At 43.0% G+C, this 13,903-nt stretch overlaps 1 protein-coding gene across 3 annotated transcripts in view; it reads right to left on the reverse strand.

Moving 5' to 3' along the window:
• Nucleotides 1-2,079: 2,079 nt before the first annotated feature.
• Nucleotides 2,080-13,903, reverse strand: part of taf2 (TAF2 RNA polymerase II, TATA box binding protein (TBP)-associated factor) — a 33,863-nt gene continuing 22,039 nt past the window's right edge. For all 3 annotated transcript variants that reach the window (XM_034196535.1, XM_034196533.1, XM_034196534.1), the window contains exons 20-27: nt 11,709-11,902; nt 10,302-10,441; nt 8,706-8,775; nt 7,880-7,989; nt 4,906-5,135; nt 3,516-3,686; nt 3,266-3,368; nt 2,080-3,100 (exon numbers count right to left, since the gene is read on the reverse strand). In XM_034196535.1, the coding sequence (XP_034052426.1) occupies nt 2,805-3,100; nt 3,266-3,368; nt 3,516-3,686; nt 4,906-5,135; nt 7,880-7,989; nt 8,706-8,775; nt 10,302-10,441; nt 11,709-11,902 (1,314 nt within the window). In that variant the 3' untranslated portion in view covers nt 2,080-2,804. The remainder of the gene's footprint in view (nt 3,101-3,265; nt 3,369-3,515; nt 3,687-4,905; nt 5,136-7,879; nt 7,990-8,705; nt 8,776-10,301; nt 10,442-11,708; nt 11,903-13,903) is intronic.

Here is a 13,903-nt window from a genome sequence, read left to right on the forward strand (position 1 = left end):
CGACCCGTAGCTCCGACTGTCAGTCGCGAAGCTGCACGCGGCCAGCTGCTTGCAGAGAAATCCCTCAGATCAAACGTTCAAACCTGAACGCTGTAGGCTACAAAAATGTAGCCACGGTACTCTCGCGCAGCGAGAAGATGAAAGGAACAGATCCTCTGACGACACTGGCTGATATAGCCGGTGTCACGTGGGTCACAGGTGACTTTGTTGTTAATTGGTACTCGAGCTGCGCATGCGCGCGATGGACATATCCAGTGCTTAAAGCACCACCTCTGGCGGTCAGTAGGGACGAAATAGAACTCAATTGTATGTGTCCCGCACCGTCGGCCGTGACACACCTTATTTGGCCTTTCATGGCCGACGCACGGCCACAGGCAGTCGAACAAAGAAATAACTCTGATTGGCTGTTCAGCTAGCGAATCAGTGCATGAGAAGTGAAACGGTTGCTTGAGAATGTCTTCCACAAGCAACAGTCCAATGGCTGATAGCTCCAGTACCGCACGAAACATGTTTTCGATGGACGAGAGTGAAAATGGAACGCACACACACTATTTGTTGTTTGTTTATATGACACAGTCTGTTCTTCTTCTCTGTCTTCTGGTTGTTGCCTCTTTTGAATGACGAATACACACTACCGCCGCCTGCTGGTAAGAAGAGTTATTGCCACTCACGCATGCGCAGTTCGTACGTGCTCGGCTTTAGTCTTTGCGGTGTGTTCCAGTCATAGACTGTATATATAAAGGTTCCAGTGCGACACATGGCCAAGACACAGGAGAACACGGCGACGCAACAGTCGGCGTCGGCGAGCTCTCTGGTGACTGCTGCCGATTTTCGGCATTGATAGATGTCTGGCCGTCGATGAGCGTCCTGTCGCCCTACTCAGATTGGTGTCTGTATACAGTCTATGGTCCCGCCCCGTCGTGTCTTTTCGGCCGTGCCGACACCTTCCGCCTTCGATTCAACATGTTGAATCGGGAGGCTGTCGGCTAAAGGTCGTCGGCCAACGAAATCACTCTGATTGGCTGTTCAGTTTAGCGAATCAGTGCATGAGAAGCGAAACGGAAGTGAGGGACCCAAACAAACTATTAAGAAGGCCAATCTGAGATTTCATTTAACTCCAGCTCTCGACACATGTTTCTCAATCTCGAGTAAAGCTGCTCCAGAGCCACTATTTCAAGCATACTACGTCATCGAGTGCCGCCGAAGGACTGTTCCAATGTCCAGCATACTTGGAATTCTACCGAGCCCGGCGTACTTCGTTTGGAGAAATTTCTAAGCTGCATATGACATGTGTAGACTCCGCGGTCTTAAAACCCCCTCAATGCTTTGCTCACGGACCAATTTCCCCAAATCTGTGGCGGAAAATGTAAGGCGGGGCCTCTCATATGACGAATACGCATGCCAGGAAGTATTCTTGCCTCGCTTCTGAAGCAAGATACTCGGCAGACATGTGCTACCAAGCAAGCGTACTCGAGATTGAGAAACACCCAGGTTCGGGAAAGCCCCATGAGCTTCTCTCGGTTATCACGCAGTCTGTCTTCCAGTTGTTGCCTCTTTTGAATGACGAATACACACTACCGCCGCCTGCTGGTAAGGAGAGTTATTGTCATTCATGCATGCGCAGTTCGTACGTGCTACTTGGCTGAAGTCTTTGCGGTGTGTTCCAGTGCGACTGTTGGCCAAGACGCAGGAGACACAACAGTCGTGTTCCGTCGGGATGTGTTCTTTGGTGTGTAGGCCCCTGAAAGGTTGTTACAATTGAAATTATTTTACAGAGGCTTCAGATTGTTACAGATTACATTTGTTGGCAGCAGCATTATTGGTTTGTTTAATTTATGATTCCCAGCTCCAGTGGTCAGCATGTCCTTGGGCAGGATACTCAGTAACCCCTAATAGCTCCCAATGGCCAGCGGTGTGAGTGTTAGGGTCTCATGATGGCAGCCTCTGCCTCTGTATGAAGGAGTGTGAATGCTGACATTTAAAAGTGTTTTGAGGGGTCATAGCCTTCAGTAGATTATTGTGTTTAACAATAACTTCTGAAAGTGACTTTTAACAAATGTCAGGAATCTTTACACAATGTTAAGTCTATTTATTTTATTGTTTATTTAGGCGATTCTGATTCAATAAGAATCGAAATGCTCTAAATGAGGAACATTGAATTATTCTCAGTGTTCCACTGCTAAGAAACAGAGCCAGAGTAAATGTACTCATACATGGAATCTAGTTAAAACATTCATGAATACAAAAGTGTCTTTCATTATCAATGATGACAGTTGGGAAAACAAAACATATTTTGAAAAAAACATACTAGTATAACTTGAGTTTCATTTGTGGACAGGAGATGTTCAGGGCAAACAGGAGATGTCATTAAGATGTTGAAGACAGACGCTGTACTCCACACCCCCGTCATCAATCTCCCCTCAGAGCCTCACTGAAGGCCGGGGCCGAGCTGTGGGATGAGGCACACAAGAGTGGTCTGGGGAAGGGGGGGTGGAGGAGGTTGTTGCCTGTTTGTGGAGAGAGGTGTGTGTGGTTGCATGCCTCAGGCAGATTGGAAGCGGTGTCAAAAGTCCACAAACCCCAGCATGGTGTGTGTGTGTGTGTGTGTGTGTGGCTCTGGAGGGTTTTCCTCTCTCAAACTGACTGCTGAGAAATTGCGTGGTGCCATTGATCTGAGGACTACATCATCCTTTCCTTGTATGCGTTGTTCTAATAAGTCTTCCTGTGCATTAACACCACTGAGTGTTGAATATTCAGATAAACTGCCATGTTGTGACTCCGTGCTCAGATGTGTGCAGTTGCCCTCAGTCGGAGAGCGAGGGTGAGCGCAGCGACCTGCCGCTGGCCGGGCTGTTGCTGTAGGCGTGGCCCCCGTCCCCCCTCTCCTTCTCCTTGTCCTTGCTCTCATGTTTGTGCTTGTGCTTGTGCTTGTGTTTGTGCTTCTTCTTCTTCTTCTTGTGCTCATGATGGTGGTGGTGATGGTGGTGGCCATGCTCCCCGACGTGTTTGGAGGTTGAAGAGGTGGTCTCCTTGGAGAAGGAGGGCACGGGCGTGGCAGGCATGGAGAGCATGGACTGCTCCACTGACGGAGGCTCTTTACCTAAAAACAGGAGGAAGAAAGGTGTGTCACCAGGTGAGGGCCAATTCATTGTTTTTTTAGAATGTGTGTGTGCGTGTGTGTGTGTGTGTGTGTGTGTGTGTGTGTGTGTGTGTGTGTGCGTGTGTGTGTGTGTGTGTGTGTGTGTGTGTGTGTGTGTGTGCTCACCTGGAGTAGAGGGTCTCTCTAACAGGTTGAGATGATGGTGAATGAAGGCCTGACTATCATGAACCGTCTCCATATCGATATCTTCATCTTCCATTGTGTTGAACTACAACAAGCAGACTAAATGTTAACACCAATAACAGAACATCATCATCATCATTCATGAACTAATGACCTGAGTAAAGCAGAGAAGAAAATACTTGAGAAGAGTTAAGGAAGTATAAAGTCAGGCATCATGGCAGAGCGGTGTTACCCTGATCTTGAAGCGGCCCCCCCTCCCGTCGTCCTCCTGCTGCTGCTGCTGCAGGATCTGTCCCGGCTCTGGAGGCGAGCCCAGTGGGGTCTCAGCCTTCCTCTTCAGGCCCTGGGGGGGCTGGCCCACCCCACACACCCCTAATGAAATCGGGTCAGGTTCTTCATCCACCTGCAGACACAAACAAACTTCAGGTCTCCCTTGAAAAAGAGATCATTGATCTCAATGGGATTTTACCTGGATAAATAAAGGTTTTGAATTGAATTGAACTTCAATAGTGATGCAGGAATAAGTCCTGATACTGAGTCAGCATTTTACCACTTATGGTTCCCTCTTCTTGAAGTCAGTTTTTTTAATTTCTTTTTTTATTGGTGCATTAAATTAAATCTGTGGTTGACACATGCTTACGAGATTTTGAGGTCTTGTTCTACAACGTTAAATGTGTCAGTAAATGCCCCACTGCTAAATGTCTGAAGCTCTTGCGTGTCTTAAAAACAGCGGTTGCTCACAAGTGACTAAATGACACTACTTAATGTTATCAAGCTGAACATTAGCCGCATTTAGCTTAGCGGTGGTGATGCACAGCAAGTTGACCATGATGTAGTTCCTTATATCCTAATGTTAGCAAATAATAGAGCGGAGAACATTATCCTGCTGAATAAAATGTGTATCAAAAATGTGTGTACGCTAAAGATCTTATTTTCTGCAGTATACCAAAATCCAATGGAATAATCCCATTACTTTTTGTCGAAGGAGGCCTTGCGATGCTAACTTCGGGATCGACCGACACAAATGTATCATCATTATATCGCTCTATATTTAGAAATATGGTTTACTTATTGTCCTTTATAGAAATCTAACTTAATAAAGAGATGAATGTACAACAAAAGTCAATCGTTTATATGAAACCACTAAGCAGAATACTGAAATGCTAATGCCTCCATGTCAGACTTGTGCTGATAACTCTCTCGCTGTCAGCGATGTCTTACAAGACGAAGTGCTCTTAACTGTGATTCTGGGTACAATGGTGACGCAATGGGAATGCTGTATAGCCAAATACTGTTGGCAGGACTCTAGTAACCATAATTACATCGATTCAACCTAAGTGAACAGATTTATTGAAGGCTTTGCTGACTATCTTTGTGCCATCTGAAATGTTTTATGCTGCATTAGTAAATCAAAATGGAGGGAGACCACCAGGCAGTTGCTGATTACATCACCATTAGCTGCTGCTGATGTAGTGTGTCTTTGACTAGTGTGTTTGTTGGCTGAAACTACACAATTTAAAGTCAAAATACAAATTCGACCTGTCAAGAAATGTGAAATGTAGTTCAGTCAGTATTTCTTAAAGTGCAGTTTCCATAATACTAAAGTAAATGAGCCCACTTACAGCTATGTAGCTCATGCCAACACCATGGATGCCTATACTGGCCGCGGTGTCCATCACTGGGGCCCCCCCCAACTCAGGCTTGATGGTAGGGTTCAGGACAGCTTTCTTCTCCTTCAGGTTGAGCACGAGGCCCAGCTCCGGCAGGGGCAGGCAGGAGGGGCGGGTCAGACCAAACAGCGTATAGTAGAGGTTCACTGCATCACAGCGCAGCCGCCAGTCATGGGACGTACCTGAGGACAGGGGGGGGGGGGGACAACAACAAAAGGCAAAGCTGGTTAAATCAAATAAAGATAGAAACACCCCGTAAATGCTCTCCGTGTCCCCCTTGTACTAATAATAATAATAATAATAATGATAAATGGGACTTGTATAGCGCTTTTCAGGAAACTCAAAGACGCTTTGACAGAGAAGAGAAAAAAAGAAGAAAAACAAAGAAATACAAAAAAGAGAAAATGGGGGGGGGGGGTGGTCAGTGGTCGAATGCAGTGTTGAACAGGTGGGTTTTGAGTGAGGTTTTGAATGCTGTGAGGGAGGAAGAATCTCTGATGGATTGGGGTAGTGAGTTCCAGAGGGTGGGTGCAGCAACGGAGAAGGCTCTGACCATACTTTACTTTAAAGCTTTACTTTATAAGAGGCTCCATTATGCTTTATGAGGTTGTCCCTTTCCTGTAGTGTGTTCTATAGGTTTCTGTGCATGTAAATGGTCTGCAAAGGCTAAAATCCCTCTGTTCCTCCAGAGGGACTTTCTCCCCCAGACACACCCCCCCCCTGGTGAGAGGGTTAGTACACTTCAACCGCACAGTTCATTCAACACTCCCTAAGAGACAATGAGAACTAAATACAGGATAATTGAGAGCTAAATGCATTACTATGAGTCATTTGAGTAGCGTTGTGTTGAGTTGGGATGATTTAACACTAAATATGGCTGAAGCTGACAATCCTAAAGCCAAGCGCCTACAATGATTGGGGGGGGGGGGGGCACTGTGGCTTTAGAAGAGGGTAAAAGGAGTTTGTGTTCTTACAGGACTGACCTTCAGCTGCTGAAACATCATCCTGTGTGAGTGTGTGTGTGTTTAACATGTGAGGGGCTGTGGGTTTTGGGGGGGCGAGGAATAAAACAACCAACACATTTTCATAACATAGTATTTAAGGTGAGCACACTCTGTGCTGCCAGTGTAAATACATAGTGACCAGTCAGGCTCTCCAACAGACACACACACGGACTGACCGGCAAACAAAAGTTCACTGGAAATAATCAGCATCATATTTTCATTCATCCCTCAAGCTTGTAAGGCAAACAACATGCCGCAATAAGAGCTCAATGGGCTTCAGAAATATGGAATTGTTAACAGATACTTGTATTTGGGTTTTGAAACGGTGGGTATTTGGTTTGGCAGACTGAATCGTTATGGCCTGGCTGGCTAGCTGAAACACATAGGACCCCCTGGAAGAGAAATAATGAAACCTGAGGACACAATAGGAGGCAGAGCCGTGTGCGTACATGGTGGAGGCACCGCAACAAGCAGACCCTAACATTGTTCACTTCATTACTGGAATATACCAGATAATGTAAAAAAGAAAACAGGAAGACAAATATTTCATATGAAATACACACCGTTCCACAGTTGCTAGTGCTGCTGTTCGTCGGGGTGAAAGTGAGTCTATGCATTTACTGCTACACTAACGCATTGTGAGTGCACGGCTCCCATCAACATTTTATCAAATCAAAGCCACATTGAATTTGACGTTATTGCGGTCGGTAAACAACAATTTGGTGCGTTACAGCCACCTTTTGGACTGGAGTGTGGCGCAGTATATTGGCCGATAAACAAAATAATAATAAATAAAAAACAGAAATAATTTCTCGTATTTATAGAGCGGTGCTGGTGCATGAGTCCTAGCACCCTGAAAAGAGTCAGCATTCTACCACATCCGGTACCCTTGTCACAAAGTCAAATGTTCGTGTTTTGGGTTAGGTGCCTGAAACGAGGTTAATACAAGCTGAAGATATTTTTACGTTTTATTCTACGACATTAAATACCAAATGTGACTAACTTACTTCTGGCGATTTAATTGATATGTTAAACTTATTAAGTTGTGTTTATACGTGGAGATTAATACAACTTAAGTATCATAAACGTGTTTGCCAAAGATCTTGTTTTCTGCAATATTCCGAGTTCATTGAAAAATCCCATTGGCTGTGTATAGTCCAGAGGGGGGTCTGCCTTTTCTATGGAGAGTGTGATTTAGTCCTTTGTCCTGTTCTCAGAGAGCTACTACTAACGTCTATTTCACAGTGATAAGGCCAACGGGGCTTTCTAAAAATGTCTAAGAAGCTTTTAGAAAATGTGCTTTAGATGAAGTGCATTACAACTACATCTGGAAGGGATGTTTTTTGATTGATTCAGAAATTATTTATTTTAAGGTCACTTACAAACACACTGCCTTCTCTTTAGGGAGGAATCATTCTAGCTCAAATGCAATTACTGGATATATGTGCCAGAAGAAACCAAAGAAACATATGTGGCTAGATCAAATGTTATACTTCTGTTGCATGGTGCTCTTACAAGAAAAAAGTGAACATACATGAATTCAAATCTCAACAGTGCAGTGGCTCAAATCTGTTGGTCATGCGATGCAGTTCAGATTCAGTTATGATGTGCTCAGTTAAACCATTTCCTCAAACCTAATCACACATGATTGAGTTGACCTCTTTCGTTTCATTAAAAAGTAATGCTTGGGTCAAGTGTCACCGGTAAGATTCAAATGTACCGGACAAATGGGAAATGTTCCGTCAAGATGTATCTCTCTATTATTGAGCTTGAAAACAATTGATAAATTAAGCTATAGGAAAATAAAGACATCATCAAGGCATATAGATATATACTTCATTTCAATTCTTATTGAGAAACTCAAGCCTGCATAACAACAAAGCGCTGCCAGGAGACTAGTGCTGTTTGTGTGCGTGTCTCACCTGAGTTCATAAGTTTCCAGAGCTGGTCGACCAGCGCTTCGTTACACAGAGCCGAGTCTGTGCTCTTGGTGAAAGGTGGATTCTTGCAGAGCATCCCAAGGATCTTATGTCTGATTGGACATAAAAAAAACAGGAAGATGATCATCCACGTTTTCTGTTGGTCTGTAGGCTATACAGTAATTTAGCAGGACCTACAACGTTTCTTTAACAGTAGGGGAGGCTGGTCATGCATGGTCACTTATGCAGTTGGTAGAATAAACTATAGGCAGAGAAATGTAACACACATGTGTCTGCTTCAGAAAGGGGTTGCATATCTTTGTAACGACAGAGGCAGCAGAGCCTTTCCTTTTCCCCTTAATAAAGGATAGGTTTGCATGTTTCCATGCCAATCTTAAAACATTCCTGACATACCCATATGGTCATTGAAAGGGTCTTTGGTTGTAAAGACATTCTTTCCTAAAGCGATTTCAGCCCTGCTCTATGCTCAATGCATTGCAATGTTCTGGCAAAGCTGACATGAAGCTCAGCAGTTTGAGAGAAATCTGCAGGTCATCTTTAAGCTTCATGAGTATGAGGTTCTGTCCGTGTGCTTCCGTTCACGCTGAGCCGCGGCAGAAGGGGCGTAGCGCAAAGTGGAGTCTCCCTCTCTGTGTCCACACTTGATTTGTCTTACTCAGACTGCTAATATCATGTCAACTGATATTTACACTATCATCAGTGTTTGTTGTATTTAATAATGACAAATGAACCAAGAAAAAAACATCGAGGTACGGACACTGTTCTCAAAGTGCAAAGTGTACACATGGTTGTGTGTGTGAATATGTACCTGACGTAATGAGCCGGCTCGTTCTGCACCATGTTGAGCAGCCACTGCAGCTCTGCTGAGCTCCTCTCCACTGCAGGACAGAGAAACAAACAGAGGCTGAACTCACAGACATGTTGCAATGAAAGAACTGTGTCAGATCAAATACAAATGTGACAAAAACCTTCAAACATCAGGTCTTATTATTAGGGCCGGGACTCGATTAAAAAAATTAATCTAATTAATTAGAGGCTTTGTAATTAATTAATCGAAATTAATCGCATTTTTAATCACATATAAATATTTGACCTGAGAACAGTGAGAAGCAATTTTTTTCACATGGATTTTAGTATACCATTAGGCGCATTCACACCGCAGTACTTTTCCCACAAAGGTTCATGAGAATTTAGTTCATGAGAACTCTTTGAACCTGGGGGTGGATTAGGCAAATGAAGCCGCTGACGTCACTTCTTCTTCTTCTTCTGCTTTGGGTTTACTGGCAGGCCGCAAACCACTTCACGGCGTATACTGCCGCCCAAAGTCCCCGGCCGGAAGTCCCCGGAGTTGGGGCCTGTAAATCGCCAGAACGCCGACACCTCCTCATCTCCACCGCTCCCATGTTTTATTTTGTGTTGCCATAAATTAGTCTCTCTGCGTTTCTGCGCTGGGCTAATGCTAATGCTAATAATGCTAATACGAGGATAATAAAATGGCGGCTTCACAAAACTTTTTGGGAGTTTTACGGGGCGTGGTTTGCAATCCGCCCAGCCAATCAGAAATATAGCTCTTTTCTCACAAGAGAGCCGTACGAAAGTCCCTGCTCTCTAGCAGCTCTCTGCTCTCTAGCAGGGACTTTCGTGGGGGTAAAAAGGTTCTCATGAACTAATTTTAGTACCGGCTCTTTTTGGTGTGAACGCGATAAAAGAGGCTAACGTCCACGCTAGCTTCCACGCTAGCTGCTATATGTTTTGCATTGAGGTGATACTTGAGGCTTGATGTGCTGCGGTGATATGCGAATTCCTTTTTGCATAATTTGCACACAACCGTGCTCTGATCGACGCTTCCATCCGTCCGTTTTTTAAAACAACATTTCCCACTGTTGTTCACTGTGGTTTGTTGTTGTCTGAAGTCATGAATGTTAGTTGGTGCTCCAGTATAATCGGTACGCCTGAAACTCATCCAGTGAGAAACGTTCCGCGGTGCAAAAATAAGTGCGATTAAAATGCGTTAATTTTTTTAACGCGTTAATTTTTGTGTAATTAATTAATCTTAATTAACGCGTTAAAGTCCCGGCCCTACTTATTATATATATCACATGATGTTTGGCATATTATTGTACCCTTGATGGCATCTACATTTCAGATTTGTGTCAACACCTTAGAATATGATTACATTTGTCTAAGAATAAAATGTGTCGCAATCCTGTTTTTGGGCTAAAATCTGATTCATCGTGTGATGAATAGAATCTGGATGATTCACAGTCAAATGAGTGAGTAATTGTGTGATACAGATCCTATGAATGAACATGCAGACGGATCTATTCTTGTATATGTGGATCTCAAGTAACCTGACAACTAGATCAACAACAACGCAGAAGAAGTACGTGTCATAATGTCCAACCTCTAGTGTAGTCCACCAGAGCCTCCAGTGCAGCGACGCGAACGTCTACAAAGTGTCCGTACTCTGCGTAGGACTTGAAGAGCGACGCGTCACTGGGAATGTGTCCGTTCTTCTGCAGCTCTCGGATCGCATTCAGACAGCTGGAGAGGAGGGGGGAGAAGAACACGAGGGGTTGTGTGTGAAATGAATGGAAGATATAGAAGATAACTAATAAAAGGAAATGACACAGTTTTTTGTTGCTTTTGGATATATATATATTTTTTTAAAGTACATTACCATTACATTTTTATACTTCATTATTATATGATGGTATTTTTATTATAAAACTATACACCTATCGATTATTGTGACTCCCTGTCTCTTTCCTGCAATCTTAAACTTGGATATGCAATGGGAATCATTTAGAAATGAGTCTAAATGAGTTTTAACTAAAGCCATGATCCCTTCAGGCGCCTGCCTAAATAACACAAGCTGAACTGAACGATTATAAAATATAAATAAGGCCCTAAATATGTGAGATATGTAAATGATTATTTTGAATGCCAAGGTAGTGTTTGTGGAGTGCTGTCAATGTATTGAAGAATGTAATTGTGTTAATCACAATAATCGTTTGTGATGAATGATTATCGTACATATAGCTTGGTCCAGTACCTCCGCTTCCTTTGCCTTTTCATTGCCATGCAATTCATGGTCAAAACAGGCGCTGGTATTTAGGGAGCAACAATGGGTCACTCTTGGTGACTCATTTGCACTTTTTTGACATGCTTTAAGGTTTCCAGATTATTCGCGAATGCTAACACATTTAGCGTTTACATCGACAGCCCTAGTTGATGGAAATTAGCTCAAAGCTAAAAATCCGGCATGTTTACGTTTTAAAGCATTATTTGTTTTAAATGTTCATCAATGTGCATTGTCCCTCTTCAAATAAATGATTAAATACAGACAACAACAAAAAACTACCATATATCAAATCTTAACATAAATGAAAAAAAAGCATTTTCTCTAATTATGGTTGAGATATTGTGTTTTTTGCTCAACAACATGGGTCTACACTCTTGCACACATTACTGCATGCAGCACTGTATTCATGTTCATTTTAGAAACTCTTACATTTTAAGTAAAGGCTAAACTTAAGAAAAAGACTCTCTGACATTGAAAGCCCAAAAGACCTTAACCCACCATAGCACACCTTATTTTGTGGCAGATAATCAGAGTCTTATTAAATTGAAGCAAATATTTAAATAAAATCTAAGAACACTGCGTATGCCAACATGGACTGATATTACTTTACTATGTAGTACCAACATTTTGTATAAGTTTAACAAATGAGATAAATAATCTACCAGGACAAACACATGTTTCATGAGATCATCAGTGGAACATAGAGACCAACACTCCGCTGCTAACCTGACAGTGATGGTGTTCCTGAAGCTCGGCAGCAGCTTCTCCATGTTCAGGAACCGTGTGATCTCCTCCAAGATGAGACGCACGTCAGCATTCAGATTGTCCACGGTGCGCACCTCATTGCTGATGCTGATGGCCGGGGTCAGGGAGTTGGTCAGGGCTTCAATCAGCTCTGCACGGTAGTAGTTATCTGAGAACTGAAGACACGCAAGAAGAGGGGGGTTGTGTATGCTTATCACTGGGGCCAAACATTCAACTTCACTGGCATTGCACAGTACTGGGATGACCACATGCAGTCAGTGTCTAACCAGAAGTGCAAGAGAAGCAGTGGAGTGCAGTGTAATGTATATGTAGAGTTCAACTATATCAAAGAGACAGATATGTAAAGCTTAGGTTTATATAGTATGAACAGTATTAATACGTATAAACACTATGAACATATGAAATATAGACAGTATAATAAATATGTATACACTTTGAACAAATTATTTGAATAAATACACTATCTCAACTGCTCGTTAACACAAATATCTAATCAGCCAATCACATGGCAGCAACCTAATGCATTTAAGCATGAAGACATGGTGAAGACGACCTAGTGAAGTTCAAACAGAGCATCAGAACGGGGAAGAAAGGGGATTTAAGTGACTTTGAACGTGGCATGGTTGTTGGTGCCAGACGGCTGGTCTGAGTATTTCAGAAACTGCTGATCTACTGGGAATTTCACAACCATCTCTAGGGTTTACAGAGAATGGTCCGAAAAAGGGAAAACATCCAGTGAGCGGCAGTTCTCTGGGAGAAAACGCCTAGTTGATGCCAGAGATCAGAGGAGAATGGTCAGATTGGTGCAAGATGATAGAAAAGCAACAGTAACTCAAACTAGAACATTCCGAGAAATGTTGACTGTGTGACTGAAACTTGGGTGCGTGTCCCGATGCTAACATTACCCCCGCTGAGTAAGTATTAATAGCAATAGTTGTATTGTTAAGGTACAACAAAGAATATCCATTCATTGTAGCTCACTTTTAGCTGACTATTTGAACTGTTTATCTATGACATTTTTTGATTCTTGTACCACATTCCTGCATCGTTTCTGAACATGTTTAGATTACAACTGGATTTAGTTAACGACCGACAGGTGTGTTCAAAGATCAAAGCGTTTCCACGGCAACGCCCTGCCAGTGAACGAGAGACAGCCTGTCAGAGAATGTATTGACAATATTGTGCTGCATTATTGATTCTAAGTAAAAAAACTGTAACTCCAATCAGCTAAGTATCCTAGCCAGAGTATTTAGGATACCAGATGAACACACCTGATGACTCTCGTGTTTGCTATGTGTGGAAGTCCGTTTGATTAAATGAGCATATCGGTGCGGCCGTGACAAATTTCCTTACATTATGATCACCAAATTATGTATGAAGAGTAAGAATTGTGGCCAGCCAAGCAATAGTTGGAAAAAAACCACTCCAGATTTTCCAGCTCCTCTCCCATCTAGCCGTGATGTCACCACTAAGTCTTAACCAGCTCTCCCATAGACACCCATTATGAAACGTGAAACATTGTGACATTTTCACAAAACGTAAGCTGCGAGTACGTGAGAACTGTACTAGCTATCCAAAAATATCCAATTAGTGTAATAAAGTCCATAGTCTCGAGAACCGTTTAAACTTGTAATTTTTGTTCTACATTAAAGTATGCGGAATCTGTGTGGGGTCAAAGTGGGGTGTTTTTGAACTCTGTTCAAATGGATTTCCCATTCATTCCTATGGGGCAAATGATCGCAGTGTTCTGCGATTTGCGTGAAAACGGCTAGGCGAATCTCTTATAAAAGACTTAGCAACCCGATCCCTGTCATTCCGCACGTTTTGATGTGTTTTTTGTGTGATTCGTGTCAACGCTGCCGGACGAGTAGTATGACAACATTTGTGGCGGAAGAAGGAGAATTAGATGAGATAAGTATGTTGAATATTATACTGTGTGTGGCTTTGCCAGTCACACAGAATAACCACTAGTTACAACCAAAGTATGCAGAAGACCCTCTCTGAGCGCACAACACGTGGAACCCGAAGCAGAGGGGCTACAGCAGCAGAAGACCACACCAGGTGCTCCTGCTGTCAGATAAGAACAGGATACTGAGGCTACAATTTGCACCGGCACAACAATAAAACTATTGGAAAAATGTTGCCTTGTCTGATGA

The sequence above is a fragment of the Gymnodraco acuticeps genome, unplaced genomic scaffold, assembly GCF_902827175.1.
Source record: "Gymnodraco acuticeps unplaced genomic scaffold, fGymAcu1.1, whole genome shotgun sequence".
Taxonomy (NCBI): Eukaryota; Metazoa; Chordata; class Actinopteri; order Perciformes; family Bathydraconidae; genus Gymnodraco; species Gymnodraco acuticeps.